General features: G+C 38.0%; 1 protein-coding gene across 1 annotated transcript in view; it reads right to left on the bottom strand.

Annotated features, from left to right (window-relative positions):
* Positions 1-25,905, bottom strand: part of LOC128657296 (zinc finger protein 585A-like) — a 61,376-nt gene that overhangs the window by 24,233 nt on the left and 11,238 nt on the right. The window contains exons 5-7 of the mRNA XM_053711584.1: positions 22,547-22,633; positions 6,001-6,108; positions 1,496-2,077 (exon numbers count right to left, since the gene is read on the bottom strand). Coding sequence (XP_053567559.1) covers positions 1,496-2,077; positions 6,001-6,108; positions 22,547-22,633 — 777 coding nt within the window. The remainder of the gene's footprint in view (positions 1-1,495; positions 2,078-6,000; positions 6,109-22,546; positions 22,634-25,905) is intronic.

Here is a 25,905-nt window from a genome sequence, read left to right as displayed (position 1 = left end):
TGTAGCAAGAAACATTATAACCTTTCACACAGTTTTCTTGTTAATATACTTTTGAACTCTTGAGCTACATGCAGAAATACTGATATGTAAGCGATTTCTATAGGTCAAATGTAGCTATACATCTAATTAGTGTATTTTGAGATTTTTACATTGTTCCCTTGTCAGGTCAGTCATAAATTTACCTATTGACATAAGAATATCAGACAAGGATAAAATATGACTTACAGGACACATCTGTACTTTTGTGTCTTAGAAATTAGCTAATGATTATGTTTTCCAAAGTATGTTTGAAGAGTATATAAACTGGTCATCCTGACGTAATAAATCAGAGCTGTTTTGCAAACCATATCTCTATGTGTGTTCTGTAAGATGGTTCTCCAAGCGCTTGTCATTTAATTTGCAGTGCAATATCAGAGTCCAAAGGAGAAGTGGAAAGCTACAGGTGTTTAAAGGGTCCTGATATTAGGCCTCATCAATACCGTTAAGTCTATTCTGTAGTCTGTTCTATTTGGTCACTATTCTACTAACCCTTACAAATTGACTGAGTGGAAGGGAACTAATTATACATTTAGGATGAAAACTATCAAAATGTAGAACACTATTCCTATCTGTGGGCTTGGTAAACAAATCCATCTTTAAAATGCCCCTTCTCTGTAGACAGCTGTATCCCCAGTCATTCGACCAAAGGGAAAGGAGAAAAGGAATTAATCTAAGGTTCAGAGGTGCCTAAACTTTATAGAAGAGCAAACTGTCTGAAAAACAGGGTGGGCTGTGGACTCACCGTGTCAAGAAATTAATAAATTTATCAGGTAAGAATAAATTATGTTTTCTTTCTAATGACACGGTGAGTCCACGGATCATCTTAATTACTGTTGGGAACCAATACCCAAGCTAGAGGACACGAATGATAAGGGAGGGACAAGACAGTTAACCTAAACAGAAGGCACCACTGCTTGAAGAACCTTTCTCCCAAAAGAAGCCTCTGCTGGAGCAAAAGTATCAAACTGTGTTAGTTATGCAAAACTGGGGAATGGGTAATTAAGGGATTGTCCATCTTTTAAAACAACAAAAATTCTGGTGATGACTGTCCCTTTAATTTCAATGAACTATCTATGCATATCTAATGATATATAATCAAATCAGTAAGGGTCTGATATAACTGGAAAAATAATCTGAAAAGTTATTCTAAAAATGAAAAACATTATTTAATTTGCGATTAATGACTAGTGATTTAATTCAAATCCACCATGGGGTCACCTCATAAATGCTTGAGGTGCAGAAAGGGCCTCAAACTTCTCCAAAACTGCACGCCCCAGGGGGTAACATGCAGTCATCATCAGCACTTGGTATTGTATGGCTGACAACTACGTATCACCCTCTGCACTTAGGAGGTTAAACGCTGATATCTGAGTAAAATTAGTTTTGTGATGGCTAATAAGATGTGATTTCCAAGTAAAATATTTCCCACAGTCAGAACAAGAAAATGCTTTCTCACCTGTGTGAATTTTCTGATGATCAATAAGATATGATTTCCGAGTAAAATATTTCCCACAGTCAGAACATGAAAATTCTTTCTCTCTATTGTGAATTTTCTGATGCCTAAAAAGATCCGATTTCTGAGTAAAACATTTCCCACAGTCAGAACATGAAAATTCTTTCTCTCCTGTGTGAATTTTCTGATGCCTAATAAGATCTGATTTCCGAGTAAAAGATTTCCCACAGTCAGAACAAGAAAATGCTTTCTCTCCTGTGTGAATTCTCTGATGAACAGTTAGATGTGATTTCTGAGTAAAATATTTCCCACAGTAAGAACATAAAAATCCTTTTTCTCCTGTATGAATTTTCTGATGAACATCAAGATTTGTTTTATGGTTAAAACATTCCCCACATATAGAACAGGACAATAGCTTTTCTCCTGTATGAATTTTAAGATGTTTAAGAAGATGTGATTTCTTAAGAAAACTTTTCCCACATTCAGAACATACATTTCCCAAGTGGCTTCTTTGATTTTGAAGAAAATGTAAAGAAGCATCTGCACCCTGATCATGACTTGGATTATTGCAGTTTGTGAATTCACCTGTCAATAAGAAACACAACGGGAGTATTGTTATTAATTATATAATTATTTAATAATGAGATCATATAAACGGTTCTGATTTAGTCGGTCCCCTACACTTGTAGAAGACACTGTGACCACTACACCTTTTCACAGCTTCTATGCTAAGGCTTAAGGGCAGTTTACTGTACATTAGGGACTATTTCTAAGAATTCACATTTAGTCAAAGACCAAACTAAATAGAAATTAATGTTGTTTTTCTACCTAATGTATCTAGTCCTTTTAAAATTGTGTTCACAGAAACTTTTAGTAATACAATTATTTCAGCCCATAAACTAATCTTTATAACTACAGCTTGTGTGCTTGTAGTTAAAAGAAAGATGACTCTAGAACAACAAAAACAAAGAAAATGGCCCCAGGTGGTGTAGTATATCTAAGCAATATATAAATGCTTTAACAGAGAGAAGAATTAATTAATGTGTTAACTACACTTTCTGGAATAATCAGCAGCTCCCCAGCCAAATGTGTTACTCATGCAATTCTGTTTTACCATATAGATGATGAGGATTATTTAGCTGAAAAGGCTAAAAGACCCCAATATAGCTAAACCAAAAGCATATCAACTTGTGACAAATCTCCAAAATAACATCAGACCACACAGTTAATAAGTTTACTTAAAGATTATTAAGAGCATTTCCCTCACTGGAAAGAGGGTTAAGTTTAAAAGTGCTTTAATATGAAACATGAGTGCTTATTGTTTATGTGCGCAAAACATTCAGTTTTATTGTTTAAGAATGTTGCATTTATGCCATATATTATTTACTTGTAATGAAGCCCAGATTATCACTTTATATAAAAAGTAATATATACTGTAATATGTAAAATAAACTATATTAGTGAACATACACATCACACACGTACACTCACCTGTGCCCTGTGTGCGTGTGTGATGTGTATGTTCACTAATATGTACACACACCTGTGCCCGGTTTCCCACAGACCCGCCACACACACGCACCTGTGACGTTTCCCACAGGCACATCTCACACATACACTCAACTGTGCCATGCAACCCTCACATTTTGCACACATACACTATCTGTACCCTGTTTCCAACAGACATGTCACACACATGTGCCCTACATCCATCTCAAGTGTCACACACATAAACTCACATTTTCCCTGATTTCCTCAGACATGTCACACACGTACACTCACATGTGCCTGCCCTACTTTCCAAAGACATGTCACACACGTACACTCACCTGTGCCCTACATCCCAAAGACATGTCACACACAAACACTCACATGTTCATTTTCCCACAGACTTGTCAGTTACACTCATCTGTGCTATGCATCCCTCTCACGTGTCACACATATTCAGTCATCTATGCCCGGCTTCTCTTAAATATTTAACACACCTATACTCACACATGCCCTGCTTTTCTCAGACATGTCACACACGTACACTCACATGTGCCCTGCTTTCATTAGATATGTCATAAATGTACCTATCCCCTCCTTCCCACAGACATGTCACACACTTACACTCACCTGTCACACATATACACTCATGGGTGCAATGATTGAGAAGCGCTAAAAGCTAATGTGGTTCTGTTCTTTCTTATATTATGTTGTATATGGAATAATTTCCATTGGTTGAAATTAACACTTAATATATGTCTCCTATATTATTAATTAACTATTGTTATATATCATTGATTGCTAAAAGTTAATATATCTGTATACCTGTATACTGTTCTTCTGACGTGATTGATTATATACGTATACTAAGACTAAAAAAATAGGAATAGATACATGAATATCATTAGTATATATCTCCTTATATATGCCTTCTATATATTTATGTCTCTGTTGTTATCAATTTTTAGTAAGTATATTTTTGTGTTGGTTACATATAATAACATACAAATTATATAAAATCCATACAATAAAATCGAGTTGTGGCCACAACTCTGCCTTCAAATTGAAGGCATTGAAAAAAAGGAGGTAAAGCCATCAGAGGTCCGGTAAGAGGGTATCATAAATTCTTATAAAAGAAAGTCAAATCAATTGTGTGTAATATTACGGATTTATAACACATCAACTGAGTAATTTATTAACATCCAAAGACAAATTGATTAATACCACTGCAATACAATTGTATGGAAAGATGGGATAATAGCGTTTTCAATAAATATCAATGGGATAATAGCGTTTTCAAAAGCAACAAACTTTTAATCAACACAAATTTTTTAAATCAACATAACAGACCTCCAAATTGAAGGCAGAGTTGTGGCAACAACTCAATTTTAATGTATGGATTTTATATAATTTGTATGTTATTATATGTAACCAACACAAATATATACTTAGTAAAGTGTTAGATTTTATGCAACTGTATAGTATCGTTCTTTATATATGATAAAGTGTTAGATTTTATGCAACTGTATAGTATCGTTCTTTATATATGCTAAAAATTGATAACAACAGAGACATAAATATATAGAAGGAATATATAAGGAAATATTTACTAATGATATTCATGTATCTATTCCTATTTTTTTAGTCTTAGTATACGTATATAATCAATCATGTCAGAAGAAAAGTATACAGGTATACAGATATATTAACTTGTATCAATCAATGATATATAACAATAGTTAATTAATAATATAGGAGACATATATCAAGTGTTAATTTCAACCAATGGGAATTATTCCATATATAACATAATATAAAGAAAGAACAGAACCACATTAGCTTTAAGCACTTCTCAAACATTGCAACCATGTTATAAACACATTACAGTTATTGGGAGTATTAACTGTTTTCTTTGAGGAGCTTTGTGGATATCCATAATCCACCTAAGACAATCCCAACAATATATTTTTCTACACATATACACTCACCTGTGCCCTGCATCCCTCTATTGTGTCACACATATACACTCACCTGTGCCCTGCATCCATCTATTGTGTCACACATATACACTCACCTGTGCCCTGCATCCCTCTAATGTGTCACACATATACACTCACCTGTGCCCTGCATCCCTCTAATGTGTCACACATATACACTCACCTGTGCCCTGCATCCCTCTATTGTGTCACACATATACACTCACCTGTGCCCTGCATCCCTCTAATGCGTCACACATATACACTCACCTGTGCCCTGCATCCCTCTATTGTGTCACACATATACACTCACCTGTGCCCTGCATCCCTCTATTGTCTCACACATATACACTCACATGTGCCCTGCATCCCTCTATTGTGTCACACATATACACTCACATGTGCCCTGCATCCCTCTATTGTGTCACACATATACACTCACATGTGACCTGCATCCCTCTATTGTCTCACACATATACACTCACCTGTGCCCTGCATCCCTCTATTGTGTCACACATATACACTCACCTGTGCCTTGCATCCCTCTATTGTGTCACACATATACACTCACCTGTGCCCTGCATCCTCTATTGTGTCACACATATACACTCACCTGTGCCCTGCATCCCTTTATTGTGTCACACATATACACTCACCTGTGCCCTGCATCCCTCTATTGTGTCACACATATACACTCACCTGTGCCCTGCATCCCTTTATTGTATCAGACATATACACTCACATGTGTCCTGCTTTCCTTAGATATGTCAAACATGTACACTCACCTATTTTCTCCTTCCCACAGACATGTCACACACATATACACTTACCTGTGCCCTGCATCCCTCTATTGTGTCACACATATACACTCACCTGTGCCCTGCATCCTCTATTGTGTCACACATATACACTCACCTGTGCCCTGCATCCCTTTATTGTGTCACACATATACACTTACCTGTGCCCTGTATCCCTCTCATGTGTCACACATATACACTCACCTATGCCCTGCATCCCTCAGACACGTCACACACATACACCTACCTGTACTTATATTGTCACATATTTCCTGCTCTGCAGCTTCTGTTATATTTCTTTGCCACTGATCTTCTGTTTGTTCCGTGTTACATGAAATCTTAGAATCATTTTCACCTGAAGAAAAAAAAAGAATAAATAAATCACTCTTTACTTTAAAAAATAGTTGAAAACAAAATGTGAAAATGTTTATAATTGAAGGTAAATACGCCTGAGCCTACATCAGTAGCAGTCACATCAGTAAGAAACATTCCATGTAATGACATCAGCACAACAGTAAACAGTATTATAGGGTTTTGTGAAATTTTGAAAATAAAACCCATTCTCCATTGCTTATTAAAATATCACTATAGACCATTCAATTATCTTAATTATTTTATTTCATGATTTGGATAGAACATACCATTTAAACAAACTTTCCAATTTACTTCTATTAGCAAATTTGCTTCATTATCTTTTAATCCTTTGCTGAAGGAACAGCACTGCACTACTGGCAGCTAGATGAACACATCTAGTTAGCCAATCACAACAGACAAATGTGTGCAGACACCAATCAGCAGCTAGTTCCCACTAGTGTAGGATATGTGCATATTCCTTTTCAACAAGGGATACCAAAAGAACGAAGCACATTTGAAAATAGAAGTGAATTAAAAAGGGTCTTAAAATGGTATGCTCTATCTGAATCATGCAAGTTTAATTTGGAGACAGCCAACGATCCATGCACCCAGACAGCAGGCAGCGGCCAATAAAGAGCCCCCAAACAGGAAGGTTAATAAATGCAGAATTTATTGCTTCACAGCAAAAACAATCACAGCTGTGACACAAGTAACGGCATATATTGAAAAAAACAGGCAGCTAAGGTCAAACGCGTTTCATATGTTACAACATAACTTTCTCAATGACCATATAATCACCCATAATACACTGCTAACTTTTATACACTGGATAAAACTCCTCCCATATACTAATGGTAAAATCACAGTGTTATGGGTAATTAAGCAGATGAATATGGGTGATTTAAAGGGATATGTAATAATGCACTACAAACACACCATTACAATAATATTCGTATATTGTATATTTATATAAAGAGTAAATACAACAACATTATTCTTATATGTATTTCTAATACAGTGAATTAAACAATATTCCAATAGAAACAAAAAACCATAGTACATATGTCAATTTCCCCACCATCATATTTTACTGAGTGTTATTGTGTGCAAACTAAAATCCAAGATTTAAAGTGACAGCGAGATTTATTATTGATCTACAAAAAGTTTAACATCCCATTCTGAATTCAAGCCTGTAGGCATTCTAGTATCCACCTGAAATATCCAGAAACTTCTCTTATACTGAGAATTACTCCTCTATTACCCCCTCTGGGATGTCTGGGAATCAGCTGGATACCCTGGAATGTCAACAGGGAACAGAGTTGTGCTCTCTCCTGAAATGCAGGGAAATGGGAGTAGTGGACTCCGGATCTTCAATTGAACGTAAATGTTCTAAAAAGCAATCCTTTAGGGCCCGTGTAATTTGTCCTATATACTGCCTATAGCACCCCCTACAGGTCAGAAGATAAATGACATAACATGAGTTGCAAGTTATATGTTCCTGTATCTGAAAACTTTTCTTATTTGCAGTTGACACAAAACTAGTACCAAAAGAAGCATAAGAACAAGATTTACACCTCCTACTCCCACACTTAAAAAACCCAGGTTTAATAGATAGCCAATTTTCCTTTTTTGCCTGCTGCCTGCTGTCTGGGTGCATCGATCGTTGGCTGTCTTTGATTTGTTGATGCGGTGGTGGAACGCTCCGTTCATTGCACCAGTACCATGCCGACAGTGGTGTACACGTCATTGTGAGGTCAAGAGGGGTGTTTTCCTTAGGCGAAGATCACTGCGGTTTGCCGCTACTACCACACTGAGGCCTAGATTTAGAGTTCGGCGGTAAAAGGGCTGTTAACGCTCCGCGGGTTTTTTTCTGGCCGCACCATAAATTTAACTCTGGTATCGAGAGTTCAAACAAATGCTGCGTTAGGCTCCAAAAAAGGAGCGTAGAGCATTTTTACCGCAAATGCAACTCTCGATACCAGAGTTGCTTACGGACGCGGCCGGCATCAAAAACGTGCTCGTGCACGATTCTCCCATAGGAAACAATGGGGCTGTTTGAGCTGAAAAAAAACCTAACACCTGCAAAAAAGCAGCGTTCAGCTCCTAACGCAGCCCCATTGTTTCCTATGGGGAAACACCTCCTAAGTCTGCACCTAACACCCTAACATGTACCCCGAGTCTAAACACCCCTAACCTTACACTTATTAACCCCTAATCTGCCGCCCCCCGCTATCGCTGACCCCTGCATTACACTTTTAACCCCTAATCTGCCGCTCCGTAAACCGCCGCCACCTACGTTATCCCTATGTACCCCTAATCTGCTGCCCTAACATCGCCGACCCCTATGTTATATTTATTAACCCCTAATCTGCCCCCCACAACGTCGCCGACACCTACCTACACTTATTAACCCCTAATCTGCCGAGCGGACCTGAGCGCTACTATAATAAAGTTATTAACCCCTAATCCGCCTCACTAACCCTATCATAAATAGTATTAACCCCTAATCTGCCCTCCCTAACATCGCCGACACCTACCTTCAATTATTAACCCCTAATCTGCCGACCGGAGCTCACCGCTATTCTAATAAATGTATTAACCCCTAAAGCTAAGTCTAACCCTAACACTAACACCCCCCTAAGTTAAATATAATTTTTATCTAACGAAATAAATTAACTCTTATTAAATAAATAATTCCTATTTAAAGCTAAATACTTACCTGTAAAATAAATCCTAATATAGCTACAATATAAATTATAATTATATTATACCTATTTTAGGATTAATATTTATTTTACAGGCAACTTTGTAATTATTTTAACCAGGTACAATAGCTATTAAATAGTTAAGAACTATTTAATAGTTACCTAGTTAAAATAATAACAAATTTACCTGTAAAATAAATCCTAACCTAAGATATAATTAAACCTAACACTACCCTATCAATAAAATAATTAAATAAACTACCTACAATTACCTACAATTAACCTAACACTACACTATCAATAAATTAATTAAACACAATTGCTACAAATAAATAAAATTAAATAAACTATCTAAAGTACAAAAAATAAAAAAGAACTAAGTTACAGAAAATAATAAAATATTTACAAACATAAGAAAAATATTACAACAATTTTAAACTAATTACACCTACTCTAAGCCCCCTAATAAAATAACAAAGCCCCCCAAAATAAAAAATTCCCTACCCTATTCTAAAATACAAATATTACAAGCTCTTTTACCTTACCAGCCCTGAACAGGGCCCTTTGCGGGGCATGCCCCAAGAATTTCAGCTCTTTTGCCTGTAAAAAAAAACATACAATACCCCCCCCCCAACATTACAACCCACCACCCACATACCCCTAATCTAACCCAAACCCCCCTTAAATAAACCTAACACTACCCCCCTGATGATCTTCCTACCTTGTCTTCACCATGCCAGGTTCACCGATCCGTCCTGGCTCCAAGATCTTCATCTAACCCAAGCGGGGGCTAGACATCCACTGAAGAAGTCCAGAAGAGGGTCCAAAGTCTTCCTCCTATCCGGCAAGAAGAGGACATCCGGACCGGCAAACATCTTCTCCAAGCGGCATCTTCTATCTTCTTCCATCCGATGACGACCGGCTCCATCTTGAAGACCTCCAGCGCGGATCCATCCTCTTCTTCCGACGACTAGACGACGAATGACGGTTCCTTTAAGGGACGTCATCCAAGATGGCGTCCCTCGAATTCCGATTGGCTGATAGGATTCTATCAGCCAATCGGAATTAAGGTAGGAATTTTCTGATTGGCTGATGGAATCAGCCAATCAGAATATAGTTCAATCCGATTGGCTGATCCAATCAGCCAATCAGATTGAGCTCGCATTCTATTGGCTGTTCCGATCAGCCAATAGAATGCGAGCTCAATCTGATTGGCTGATTGGATCAGCCAATCGGATTGAACTATATTCTGATTGGCTGATTCCATCAGCCAATCAGAAAATTCCTACCTTAATTCCGATTGGCTGATAGAATCCTATCAGCCAATCGGAATTCGAGGGACGCCATCTTGGATGACGTCCCTTAAAGGAACCGTCATTCGTCGTCTAGTCGTCGGAAGAAGAGGATGGATCCGCGCTGGAGGTCTTCAAGATGGAGCCGGTCGTCATCGGATGGAAGAAGATAGAAGATGCCGCTTGGAGAAGATGTTTGCCGGTCCGGATGTCCTCTTCTTGCCGGATAGGAGGAAGACTTTGGACCCTCTTCTGGACTTCTTCAGTGGATGTCTAGCCCCCGCTTGGGTTAGATGAAGATCTTGGAGCCAGGACGGATCGGTGAACCTGGCATGGTGAAGACAAGGTAGGAAGATCATCAGGGGGGTAGTGTTAGGTTTATTTAAGGGGGGTTTGGGTTAGATTAGGGGTATGTGGGTGGTGGGTTGTAATGTTGGGGGGGGGGTATTGTATGTTTTTTTTTACAGGCAAAAGAGCTGAAATTCTTGGGGCATGCCCCGCAAAGGGCCCTGTTCAGGGCTGGTAAGGTAAAAGAGCTTGTAATATTTGTATTTTAGAATAGGGTAGGGAATTTTTTATTTTGGGGGGCTTTGTTATTTTATTAGGGGGCTTAGAGTAGGTGTAATTAGTTTAAAATTGTTGTAATATTTTTCTTATGTTTGTAAATATTTTATTATTTTCTGTAACTTAGTTCTTTTTTATTTTTTGTACTTTAGATAGTTTATTTAATTTTATTTATTTGTAGCAATTGTGTTTAATTAATTTATTGATAGTGTAGTGTTAGGTTAATTGTAGGTAATTGTAGGTAGTTTATTTAATTATTTTATTGATAGGGTAGTGTTAGGTTTAATTATATCTTAGGTTAGGATTTATTTTACAGGTAAATTTGTTATTATTTTAACTAGGTAACTATTAAATAGTTCTTAACTATTTAATAGCTATTGTACCTGGTTAAAATAATTACAAAGTTGCCTGTAAAATAAATATTAATCCTAAAATAGGTATAATATAATTATAATTTATATTGTAGCTATATTAGGATGTATTTTACAGGTAAGTATTTAGCTTTAAATAGGAATTATTTATTTAATAAGAGTTAATTTATTTCGTTAGATAAAAATTATATTTAACTTAGGGGGGTGTTAGTGTTAGGGTTAGACTTAGCTTTAGGGGTTAATACATTTATTAGAATAGCGGTGAGCTCCGGTCGGCAGATTAGGGGTTAATAATTGAAGGTAGGTGTCGGCGATGTTAGGGAGGGCAGATTAGGGGTTAATACTATTTATGATAGGGTTAGTGAGGCGGATTAGGGGTTAATAACTTTATTATAGTAGCGCTCAGGTCCGCTCGGCAGATTAGGGGTTAATAAGTGTAGGTAGGTGTCGGCGACGTTGTGGGGGGCAGATTAGGGGTTAATAAATATAACATAGGGGTCGGCGATGTTAGGGGTAGCAGATTAGGGGTACATAGGGATAACGTAGGTGGCGGCGATTTGCGGTCGGAAGATTAGGGGTTAATTATTTTAAGTAGCTTGCGGCGACGTTGTGGGGGGCAAGTTAGGGGTTAATAGATATAATACAGGGGTCGGCGGTGTTAGGGGCAGCAGATTAGGGGTACATAAGTATAACGTAGGTGGCGGTCGGCAGATTAGGGGTTAAAAATTTTAATCGAGTGGCGGCGATGTGGGGGGACCTCGGTTTAGGGGTACATAGGTAGTTTATGGGTGTTAGTGTACTTTAGGGTACAGTAGTTAAGAGCTTTATAAACCGGCGTTAGCCAGAAAGCTCTTAACTCCTGCTATTTTCAGGCGGCTGGAATCTTGTCGTTAGAGCTCTAACGCTCACTGCAGAAACGACTCTAAATACCAGCGTTAGAAAGATCCCATTGAAAAGATAGGATACGCAAATGGCGTAGGGGGATCTGCGGTATGGAAAAGTCGCGGCTGAAAAGTGAGCGTTAGACCCTTTAATCACTGACTCCAAATACCAGCGGGCGCCCAAAACCAGCGTTAGGAGCCTCTAACGCTGGTTTTGACGGCTACCGCCGAACTCTAAATCTAGGCCTGAGTGTCAAAGCAATTCCCTGAAGTTTGTTTGTATCAAGTTTAATTTGGACTTTCCTATCCCTTTAACTGCTGAGCTATTTCATACCCTTGTGCTGAAGCGTTTTTCAGTCTTTTGCTTTAATTATATTTAGAATTCAGCCCTACATAAGTTATATCTCAATCACCACAAAAAACAGGTGAGTTATCATATATGTGTTTTATTGGGCTGTGAGTAGTAGAAAAGGGAGACACATCACACACATACACTTACCTGTGCCCTGTCTCGCAGAGACATGTAACACAGGTAAGTACACTCAACTGTGCCTGGTTTCCCACAGACACATCACACATGTACACTCACCTGTGTCCTGCATCCCTTACATGTCACACATGTATACTCACCTTTGCCATGTGTCCCTCAGACACGTGACACACGTACACTCACCTGTGCCATGTGTCCCTTACATGTCACACACGCACACTCACCTGTGTCCTGCATCCTTTACATGTCACACACGTACACTCATCTGTGCCATGTTTTCCTCAGACACATGACACGTATGCTCACCTGTATCCTGTGTCCCTTACACGTCACACATGTACACTCACCTGTGCCCTGTGACCCTCAGACACGTGACACATGTACACTCACCTGTGTCCTGCATCCCTTACATGTCAGATATGAACTCACCTCTGCCATGTGTCCCTTACATGTGACACATGTACACTCACCTGTGCCCTGTGACCCTCAGACACGTGACACATGTACACTCACCTGTGTCCTGCATCCCTTACATGTCAGATATGAACTCACCTGTGCCATGTGTCCCTTACATGTAACACATGTACACTCACCTGTATCCTGCGTCCCTTACAAGTCACACATGTACACTCACCTGTGCCATGTTTTCCTCAGACACATGACACACGTACACTCACCTGTATCCTGTGTCCCTTACGCGTCACATATGTACACTCACCTGTAACCTGTACCCCTCAGTCACATCACACATGTACACTCACCTGTGCCCTGTGTCCCTCAGACTCATCACACACGTACACACACCTGTGCCCTGTATCCCTCAGACACGTCACACACGTACACTCACCTGTGCCCTGTATCCCTCAGACACATCACACACACACTCACCTGTGCCCTGTGACCCTCAGACACGTGACACACGTACACTCACCTGTATCCTGTGTCCCTTACATGTCACACATGTACACTCACCTGTGCCCTGTGACCCTCAGACACGTCCCACACACCTGCAAGTGAAGGGTACGGCCATGGGCACCAGATTCGCACCCAGTTTTGCCAATCTTTATATGGGCAGATTTGAGGAGACCCACATTTATGGGTCTCCTATGGGTGCGAGTCTGGTGTTCTATGGCCGGTATATAGACGATCTACTTATTCTGTTTAGGGGGACCTATGAAGAGGCTAAAACCTTCTCTATCTCGCTTAATTCCAACGAATTCGAATTAGAATTCACTTCTAACATTCAATCCAGCATAATTGAATTTTTAGATCTATCTTTATCTTTTTCAACAACCGGTACAATTATGTCTGAAACTTTTTTTTAAAAAGTTGACTGTAACAGTTTTTTAAACTTTAGCAGTAATCACTATATGAGTTGGAAGTAGAACGTGCCTTATGGCCAATTTAGACGAATAAGACGTAATTGCAGCACCATTGAAAGCTACAAAAAACAAGCTCTGATTTTGAAGGATAGGTTTTTGGAAAAGGGTTATCCCTTGGATCTTATCCAGAAAGGATACCTTAGGGCATTGAATGACGATAGAAATACCTACCTGTTATCAGATAAGATCCAAAAAAAGTCTAAAGAAAAAAATATCTGCTGAATATAACAAGACACCAATATTTATTACTGGATTTAACAGCAATTATCGTGAGATTCAAAAAACTATAGCCAAACACTGGCCTATAATTTGTGATGATCCACATCTCAAAAAACTCATCCCATCCAAACCTAGGATAGTCTACAGAAGGGCGCCCACACTTAAAAATAAATTGGCCCCCAGCAAGATTGTGAGAGACAAGATTATGGGTACTAACCATCATTTAGGCCTAAACAGGTCTTTCTTAGGCAATTTTACCCCTCAAAGTGGAGTTTATAAATGTATGAAGCGCAAATGCAATATGTGTAAAGTCATTAAAAGTGGCACTACGACATTTTTTTCACATCAAACAGGGGAACAATTTAAAATTAACAAGAGATTATCTTGCGAATCTACTTATGTTGTTTATTTAGTGAATTGTTTTTGTGGGGCTCAATATGCAGGGCGCACGAGCCGCACCATTAGAAAACGCTGGAGTGAACATATCTATAACATCAAGAGAAAATATCTTAAACACAGTCTATCTAGACATTGTGCTTTTTCACACAAAGGAAGTGTGAAAACACTATCTGTATTACCTATCGAACAAATCTCCAGAAATAGTCACAACCCTCTTCTCAATTTACGCCGTAGAGAGACATACTGGATACATAAACTACATTCTTTAGTACCAGATGGTCTAAATGAATGTGTTGATTTGGCCGCCTTTGATATATGACAAGGTGATTTGACATCATATACAGGAGTTACTACTTCTCATCTAGTGATAACCCTTGGCACAAATATGGTATTAATTGTGGGTACCTTATCCCCAAGTTATATTCCAGGATACTGAGGGATTTATCTTATACTTCACACAATGTTAGATTGCATCTAGCTGATACAGCTGCAAGCTGATTGGAGACTCTTTATAACTGTTAGCTCCCTCTCCCATATAGATCTAATTTTCACAGTCTCTTAGTTGTTCAGAGTATAGTGAACCATATGCCCACCTTATATATAATTTATTGTGATTTACACAGATTCTTTTGAGAGATCACACAAGTATATTATAAGAACACTTTTTCTATCTAGCGGTCTAACCAATTTGAGCTATTATTACTTTACTTCCTTGGACTACAACCTTATTATTTATATTGACCAAACACTTTAAATGTAACATATCAGTTTTAATCATTATCACATAACACCAATGTCACCATTTTAGTTGTAAGTATAGATAAGAATATCACATTTAACTAAGAGTCTCACTATCATCATAGGGGACCCAATACACTATTTTATACTATTACTGTAATCCACACATATACATATATCATTATCACCAAGGTCCTATCACATTACCACTATTGTTTAGTTAAATACTCATTGGGGTCACTATTAATACTAGGCAATCCACATATATATAAATTTAAATTATTGTCATTAAGTCACTTAGGTTGTTTTTTTTTTTTATGATTATATTTAAATTATTGTCATTAAGCCACTTAGGTTTTTTTTTGGATTCTAAACAATCTAATATTTATATACAGTTTAGTTTTGAATTAGGCACCAGCCCTTTATATGACAAGAAGGTTATTCAATAACCCTCATACAATTTATATACATTATCGAGCCACTACTGCATATATGGTACATTTATTTAATTATTATTCTCATCTCAAATATATATACGCTCACTGTTTACCAAGTACAAATAATCACTGGTAGACCTTAAATTTTCTAATTTCTCTCTTTTGTCCATTAAATATAGGTAGACTCTGGTTACAATATTTTATCGGTATAGTACCATCCACGGAACAATTAGACATACTAATACCCTGAGATGGAACACAGACACTAGTTATCTATAGTTAAAAGATACCACTATCTTATTAGCTAACAGCTTCTTATTATATCTAGTGCCGTTCTGAATAGGCCTTATTGTATCTATACTAACACGAGTGATTGGAACACAGCCAATTGTTATATTGAGCCAAAGAGTCACACAAACCTATCAGGTTACAGCTCTTTACTTGCGCTTAGCGTGGAGCCGAATGAGTCATATGGTTCCTATGGTTACACTATTGACATGCGCATAAGCGTTAGATGCACGCCATTCAGAAACTCTAATGGCGATTTACAACAAAACAAAGTAAGTGATCCGGATTAGAAATAACTTAAAATTTAGTATTGATAGGACATAATCATCAGTAGGAACAATCTTGATTATGAAATTGTAAGGCATGAGCATTTGAAATTCATATACTAGATAACACACGACTTTGTTTGTAAAATGAATGGAAAAGATAAACAGAAAAAGAGTATTACCTTGCAATTAGGGATTTGAATGGGGCATTATAGGAATGAGTTGCTATATAAAAAGAACTAGCTAAATAAGAAACTTATTAGAAACAACTAAGGTGTTTAATATACATATGTTCTGCCTATATGTGGTACACAAATGGAGTTTATATCTGACTAAACTATCTATTACAAGCTAAGATGGATATGTATTTTCCACATATATAAAAAAAGATATATAAATCATTGTTATATGTAATTATATAAATTGGTTTAGGATTGTTTTGAACATTCTTTGTTATAATTTGTATTTATTTTTTCTTTGTTTAAATATACAACACACAAATTGTGTTTACTTATGTTGTCAAAACAGATTTGTAACTAGGATACCTATGATGTCATAGATCACACCCACTACAAGTGATATCAATTATGTTAATTGGTTTGTTAGGTATATGTAGCAAGTGTTTGTAAACCATTTTATTATGCCTGAGGAAACAGTCTGTGACTGAGAAACGCGTCGCTTTATTTTAACTTATTTCAGTAAAGTTTAATACTTTTTTATCTCAAACACTTGCTACTGTGTTTTATTTGGATTTTCATTGGCCCACTGGACCTTTGCTTTTGCTGCCTGCCTCCTGTGGAAGCCTTGCTACAGTCTGTTGGGTGACTACATTGATCCCTTCCTGTCTGATTAGCATCAATGGAGATGCTTTACTTTTTGTGAGTATATATCTTACCATACATACTACTGCTCCTGGTATAAGACTGTACTAGGCCATACAGGCACCCTTGTGTCTTCTTGTGTTTTACTACAGATTATCCTTCTTCACCCTAAGAGGTCGGTCTGCTGGGTGACTGTTATAGATCCCAGACTGTTCCCATTGCACTAATTGGAGTGCTTCCAAGATTGTGAGTCTAATGTAATACAATCTGATAATTTAACTCTGTGGATCAAACAATACTGGGCCATGTGGCGCATCTGTCTTTTCTTCTGTACATACACTCAACTGTACTTATATTGTCACATATTTCCTGCTCTGCAGCTTCTGTTATATTTCTTAGACACTGATCATCTGTTTGTTCCATGTTATATGAAATCTTAGCATCATTTTCAACTGAAATAAAAATAAAATAAGCTCACTAGCAGTGACATCTGGAATAAATTCCATGTAGTGACAGCATATCATAAGTACAGCATGTGCCATGTAGTAAAGCAAGTTAGATGGATTTAGTGACTTTACTAGTTGCAAATACACACCCATTATAGCCAATCAGAATCCCCATGTTTTGTGTATTACACAGTTTTTGGGCGGGAGTTTTTAGAGTTTTCAATATAGAATCCATTTTTTTTTTTATTTATTAAACCTCATATATCCTTTGCAAATGCACTGATATCACAGTAACAACCCTTATATCTGACATGGGGACAATAAAGCACTAGCATTCCAACAGCCCCTGTACCTGACATGGGAACAATACAGCACTTGTATTTCAACAGCCTCTATAACTGACATGGGAACAATACAGGACTATTAAACCAAAAGTCCCTACACCTGATATATAGACAATCCAGCAATAGAATTCAAACAGCCCCTATACTTTATGGGGATTTATATCACTAGTAGGGCTGTGCGATATGGGAAAAAAATGAATATTGCGATTTTGACCATGAAATATCGCGATTGCAATTTTAATCGTGATTTTTTTTTTTTTTAAATAACTGTTAAACATACATTTCTCAATAAAAAATGCATTAAACTGTACAGAATCTTAAAGTACATATTTCTTATTGTTCAATACAGGCTGAGAGCATTAAAATACAAACAACAAAACTAGTTTAAATGAAATTAGATGTAGGTACTTCTTGGTACTTAAAGAAAAGCTATAACGTACTTTTATTTTTGTATGTGTACACTTTTTAAAAAAATAATCCAGCACTAGTAGTCCCACAGTCCCATGTCAGGGGACAATAAAGCATAGTATTCCAATAGCACCTATACCTGATTATTACAGCACTAGTATGCCAACAGTCCCTATGCCTGACATGAGGACAATATAGCACTAGTTTTATAACTGCCTATATACCTGACATGGGGACAATACAGCACTAGTATTCCAACAGCCTCTGGAAACATTCACAGAAACACTACACAAGCTCCTACACAAACACCCACAGAGTCAAATCCTAATTACTTTATACAAACATACAATATTACAGAAAGGTTCATGGACTTCCTTATTAAATGTATTGTAAAATAAATGTGCCACCAATGGGCCGCATCCCTGTATCAGCACGTGTGTGTCCATGTGAACAGCTAATTACAACATGCAAGTAGACTGTGTACACTATTGCAAACGCATACAATTTCTATGGTCATCATTGTTGCCCCTTTTCACCTGGGTAATTATCACTAATATTGCATTTTTGCAGATGTGTATTGTGCTGTCTACATCCGTTTGGTTGGTTCTGTGTTTAATATTGTGGCTTCCTGGCAGAGTACAATGTCCCTTTTAAAATGTTCTATTTAAAAATAAATAATATGAGCATGCTTCCCTTATGGTCTTTCACATCCTTTAACTAACAATATATAGACAGAAAATACAGATGAGTATCTTAAAAAATAACTGAGGTGTGGGATTAATTTTATGCAACCAGTGTATCCGCAACTGATTATGTCACAATGATTATACTCTGGCAGATATAAATGACAGCAGCTGTGTAGGGTCTTCCTGCTTGGTGTCATTATATGATCAGGGCTGATATAACCAAACACTAGAAATGTGACAACAGGTGAGTACCAGGCTATATTGTACTGTGACACTCCGTGTGTGATTGAGGTGACACCCTGACTAGTGATATAATGTACAGTACTTACAGACAACAAACTACAAAAGCCATACAATGCTTCATAAAAAGAAGACACATCACGCATGCGCACTTACCTGCACTGCCGCTGTAACACATTTCCTGCCTTGGAACTTCCAGGTAACACATTACATTCAGATCTTCGGTTTTAACATCTACGTCAGTAATAAATGTCATATCAGAACATTTAGGGCCAGATTACAAGTGGAGCACTAAATATCGTTTTTGCAAAAGCGATATTTGCACTCCACTGAGTGATACCAGTGCACACTAATGTGCAATGGTGTTACAAGCTGAGCACAATGGGGTTCACGAGATCGACTTCCATAGGCTCCAGTGCTCATGGCATGAGATACAGCTTGAGAACCTAGTGCAGCAAAGGGGGTAAGATGTGTAGCGACGGCAGCAAATTGTAAATTTATATGTCTTTTTTGTATTTTGGGGGCATTTGGTGGACATTTATAAAATAAACCAGAGATCTGATCTCTGGTTAATTTTATAAGCACTAATTGCTACCACAAGCTTGCGGTAGAAATAACCAACCATTTGTAATGTCGGATTATTTATCGCGCGCCCGCAAATATTAGTGCTCTATTTCTGATCTTGCCCTTAATGCAGAAAATATTTAATGGTTTAGGATTTTATATTACCCTAAAAACAATTCATCTTTAACATAGTAATGGGTACTATAATTTCCATACACCTAATACAGAGCATATTGAAATCCATCGATAACATAACATTTTTTATTTTTAGAAAAGATTTGAAAATTCAGATGTTACGTTAAATATTTAAAATACAGAAAAATTTGAAAGTATAAGTATGAAACATATACACCTCAAAACAGATTTCAGAACTTAAAATGCACATATAATAATCTGTAGATTAGATAATGTTCCCCTACAGTCATCAATTCAAAAGGATCATTATATTGCAAAGTACCAGTTGCTAATGTATTCCTATATTAATTCATATACACCTAGATTACGAGTTTTGCGCTAAACAAGGTGCGAAAATAACGCCAAAAAAAATTGTGTTATTTCACTCTCCATAGCGCTGCCATTACAAGTTACTTTAAAAGCCTCCTTGTGCTATGCGGTATGGTGCGTTATGCTCCATACCGCACAAAAGCCAAGGCCTGATTTGACATGCTCATGCACGCTTTCCCACATAGACATCAATGGGGAGAGAGTGTTAGAAAAAAACTAACACCTGAAGTGCGGAATGCAGATCGCCATAACGCAATACCATTGATGTCTATGGGGAAAAGAAAGTTACATTTAAACATAACACCCTAACATAAACCTATAGTCTAAACAGTTGGTCACTGAAGAAGTAATGCAACATATATGAAACGCATTTCACCTGCTTTCTCATTGCCTGTCTGTTACATTTACATGCCGTTGTCTTTGGACTTGCAATACAGATATTTTGCACCGTGTTTGAGCCTCTGCCTATTTTTGTTCCTTTATGCTTATTCGTCACAGCTACCGGGTGCATTGGACGTTGATTCTCTATAGTCTAAACACCCCCAATCCAGCGCCCCTTGACATCGCTGCCACTAATAAAAGCTATAAACCCCTAATCCACCGTTCCCCGACATTGCCGCCACGAAATAAAGTTATTAACCCCCAATCCGCTGCTCCCCGATACCTAAATAAACCTATCAACCCCTAAACCACCGGTTAAACTCTTAACCCCTAAACCTAACACCCCCCTAACTTTAAATTAAAATTACAATATAACTAAAACCTAAGTTTAAACTATAAATTAACCTAACATTACTAGTCTAACAAAATGAAAAAAAATTACCAATTAAAAAATCTAAATTACAAATTTAAAAAAACCTAACACTACGAAAAAATTAAAAAATCTAAAATTACAAAAAATAATAAACACTAAATTACGAAAAATAAAAAACACTAAGATTACAAAAAATAATGAACGAAATTATCAAGAATAAAAACAATTACACCTAATCTAATAGCCCTATAAAAATAAAAAAGCCCCCCCAAAATAAAAACAACAATAAATGACCAATAGCCCTTTAAATGGCCTTTTGTAGGGCATTGCACTAAGTTAAACAGCTCTTTTACCTGTAAAAAAAATACAAAGTCCCCCCAACAGTAAAACCCACCACCCAACCAACCCCCCAAAATAAAAAGCCTACCTCTAAAAGAAACCTAAGCTACCCATTGCCACTAAAGGGGCATTTGTATGGGCATTGCCCTTAAAAGGGCATTCAGCTCTTTTACACTCTGCCCAAAGCCCTAATCTGAAAAAAAACCACCCAAAAAATAAAAAAATACCTAACACTAACCCCAGCATATCTACTCACGATTCCTGAAGTCCGGACATCCATCTTCAGCCAAATGGCAAAAAGTCTTCATCCAGACGGCGACACCTTCATCCATCTCAGGGACGTCTTCAATCTTCATCCCGGCAGTGCAGAGCAGAGCTATCCTGGTAGACATCCTGCACAGAGGGTCTTCTTTATACGGCCACCGCCGTACACTGAAGTTGAATGCAAGGTAGTCGTTTTCAAAACGGCGTACCTTGCATTCCTATAGGCTGATTTGATTCTTTAAATTCAAATCAGCCAATAGGATGAGAGCTTTTGAAATCCTATTGGCTGTTCAAAACAGATTAAGGGTTAAGAAGTTTAAGTGTTTGCGATGTGGGAGGGTGGTGGTTTAGGGGTTAATATGTAGTTTCTGGGTGTTAGTGTACTTTGTAACAGTTTAGTTATGAGTTTTGTGAAACAGTTTTGTTACACAAAATCCATAACTACTGGTCTCAGATGGTGGAATGGATTGTGTCGGTATAAGCTGTAAAAGCAAGCTTTTTAGCCTGAACGCACAACCTGCAATACCGGTGCTATGGAAATCTCACACTCAAACGTAATTTTTTGGAGTGCGAAATGGATGTTGCGTAACAGGCTAAAATGCTTGCGGTATAGCTATACCTCCTCAACTCGTAATATGCATTCCCGGCCATTCCACGTACAATGGCCAATTTTTCAGCAGTATAGCTGTACCGCAAAACTTGTAATCTAGCCGATATGACTGAATTCACAATAAATCGGATTTTTCAGAATACAATTTGATGAACTAGAGGGTGAGAAAGAGAAGAAAAGAAGATGTGTGTGTATCATTTACATAAATCAGAGGGTGAGAGTGAAGAGAATAGAGGGCGTGTGTGTGTCATTTTCACATAACGTAGAGGGTGAGAGAGAAGAAAAGACAAGGTAGGGGTGTGAACCAAATACGTTTTATCATTGCAACCTGGCTGTATTGAGGCTCATAATTTTTATAGTGTGAAATAATATCAGAATCAGCGTTTTTTTAAGTGCGAATCTTATACTACAGAATTAGATCACTCACTTGCAGAGACATCTGATGGCTGAATATTCTGTACAAGTTCTCTTTGTGTTCCTGTGTCTAGATTTTCATCACTGTGACCTGTTAGTTCTAATAGAGAATAAAATTTGTTTATTTTTGCTAATCATGAAACAATGTACATTGTATTCTATTTGATTTTTTTAAATGATGATCTGTTGCTCGATAAATCTACATTTTTCTATCAGCCAATGCGCATCACAACCTAAGAATGTGCAATGTATTTCCTGCTAGTCTGTAGCATAAAGTGATGGTAAAGTCTCCCGCTTTATAAAATCAGATGCAGAATGTTAGTGATATTTTAAAGGGAGTTTAATTCATCAGTTGTAATTAAGATGCTCTGGCCTAGATTTAGAGTTGGGCGGTAGCCGTCAAAACCAGCGTTAGAGGGTCCTAACGCTGGTTTTTACCGCCCGCTGGTATTTGGAGTCAGTCAGGAAAGGGTCTAACGTTCACTTTGCAGCCGCGACTTTTCCATACCGCAGATCCCCTTACGTCATTTGCGTATCCTATCTTTTCAATGGGATCTTTCTAACGCTGGTATTTAGAGTCGCCGCTGAAGTGAGCGTTAGAAATCTAACGACAAAACTCCAGCCGCAGAAAAAAGTCAGTAGTTAAGAGCTTTCTGGGCTAACGCCGGTTTATAAAGCTCTTAACTACTGTGCTCTAAAGTACACCAACACCCATAAACTACCTATGTACCCCTAAACCAAGGTCCCCCCACATCGCCGCCACTCTATTAAAATTTTTTAACCCCTAATCTGTCGCTCCGTACACCGCCGCCACCTACGTTATCCCTATGTACCCCTAATCTGCTGCCCCTAACATCGCCGACCCCTATATTATATTTATTAACCCCTAATCTGCCGCCCCCGCTATCGCTGACACCTGCATATTTTTTTTAACCCCTAATCTGCCGCTTCGTACACCGCTGCCAGCTACATTATCCCTATGTACCCCTAATCTGCTGCCCCTAACACCGCCGACCCCTATATTATATTTATTAACCCCTAATCTGCCGCCCCCAACGTCGCCTCCACCTACTTACAATTATTAACCCCTAATCTGCCGACCAGATCTCACCGCTACTATAATAAATGTATTAACCCCTAAAGCTAAGTCTAACCCTAACCCTAACACCCCCTTAAGTAAAATATAATTTAAATCTAACGAAATAAATTAACTCTTATTAAATAAATTATTCCTATTTAAAGTTAAATACTTACCTGTAAAATAAACCCTAATATAGCTACAATATAAATAATAATTATATTGTAGCTATTTTAGGATTAATATTTATTTTACAGGCAACTTTGTAATTATTTTAACCAGGTACAATAGCTATTAAATAGTTAAGAACTATTAAATAGTTACCTAGTTGAAATAATTACAAAATTACCTGTAAAATAAATCCTAACCTATGTTACAATTAAACCTAACACTACACTATCAATAAATAAATTAAATACAATACCTACAATTATCTACAATTAAACCTAACACTACACTATCAATAAATAAATTAAATAAAATACCTACAAATAAATACAATGAAATAAATTAACTAAAGTACAAAAAATAAAAAAAGCTAAGTTACAAAAAATAAAAAAATATTTACAAACATTAGAAAAATATTACAACAATTTTGAACTAATTACACCTACTCTAAGCCCCCTAATAAAATAACAAAGACCCCCAAAATAAAAAAATGCCCTACCCTATTCTAAATTAAAAAAGTTCAAAGCTCTTTTACCTTACCAGCCCTGAAAAGGGCCCTTTGCGGGGCATGCCCCAAAGAATTCAGCTCTTTTGCCTGTAAAAAAAACACATACAATACCCCCCCCCAACATTACAACCCACCACCCACATACCCCTAATCTAACCCAAACCCCCCTTAAATAAACCTAACACTAAGCCCCTGAAGATCTTCCTACCTTATCTTCACCTCGCCGGGTATCACACCGATCCGTCCTGGCTCCGATGTCTTGATCCAAGCCCAAGCGGGGGGCTGAAGATGTCCATGATCCGGCTGAAGTCTTCATCCAAGCGGGAGCTGAAGAGGTCCATGATCCGGCTGAAGTCTTCTATCAACGGCATCTTCAATCTTCTTTCTTCCGGAGCCATCATCTTCGAGCCGACACGGATCCAACCTCTTTTACCGACGCCTACACGCCGAATGACGGTTCCTTTAAATGACGTCATCCAAGATGGCGTCCGTCGGATCATGGACCTCTTCAGCTCCCGCTTGGATGAAGACTTCAGCCGGATCATGGACATCTTCAGCCCCCCGCTTGGGCTTGGATCAAGACATCAGAGCCAGGACGGATCGGTGTGATACCCGGCGAGGTGAAGATAAGGTAGGAAGATCTTCAGGGGCTTAGTGTTAGGTTTATTTAAGGGGGGTTTGGGTTAGATTAGGGGTATTTAGCTTTAAATAGGAATAATTTATTTAATAAGAGTTAATTTATTTCGTTAGATTTAAATTATATTTAACTTAGGGGGGTGTTAGTGTTAGGGTTAGACTTAGCTTTAGGGGTTAATACATTTATTATAGTTGGCAGATTAGGGGTTAATTATTGTAGATAGCTGGCGGCGACGTTGTGGGGGGCAGATTAAAGGTTAATAAATATAATATAGGGGTCGGCGGTGTTAGGGGCAGCAGATTAGGGGTACATAACTATAATGTATGTTGCGGCGGTGTACGGAGCGGCAGATTAGGGGTTAATAATATGCAGGTGTCAGCGATAGCGGGGGCGGCAGAATAGGGGTTAATAAATATAACATAGTGGTCGGCGATGTTAGGGGTACATAGGGATAATGTAGCTGGCGGCGGTGTACGGAGCGGCAGATTAGAGGTTAATAATAATATGCAGGGGTCAGCGATAGCGGGGGTGGCAGATTAGGGGTTAATAAGTGTAAGGTTAGGGGTGTTTAGACTCGGGGTACATGTTAGGGTGTTAGGTGCAGACGTAGGAAGTGTTTCCCCATAGGAAACAATGAACGCTGCTTTTTTGCAGGTGTTAGGTTTTTTTCAGCTCAAACAGCCCCATTGTTTCCTATGGGGGAATCGTGCACGAGCACGTTTTTGAAGCTGGCCGCGTCCGTAAGCACCGCTGGTATCGAGAGTTGCAGTGGCGGTAAATATGCTATACGCTCCATTTTTGGAGCCTAAAGCAGCCCTTCTGTGAACTCTAAATACCAGCGGTATTTAAAAGGTGCGGGAGAAAAAAAGCACGCGTAGCTAATGCACCCCTTTGGCCGCAGAACTCTAAATCTAGCCGTCTATATTTACTTTTATGTAGATATGAAGTTCAAATATCTCCGCCACCTAGTTCAAAATTAAA

Source organism: Bombina bombina, chromosome 4 (assembly GCF_027579735.1).
Source record: "Bombina bombina isolate aBomBom1 chromosome 4, aBomBom1.pri, whole genome shotgun sequence".
NCBI classification, from domain to species: domain Eukaryota; kingdom Metazoa; phylum Chordata; class Amphibia; order Anura; family Bombinatoridae; genus Bombina; species Bombina bombina.
Note: the sequence above shows the minus strand (reverse complement) of the source record. Positions and strands in the feature narration are given on the sequence as shown.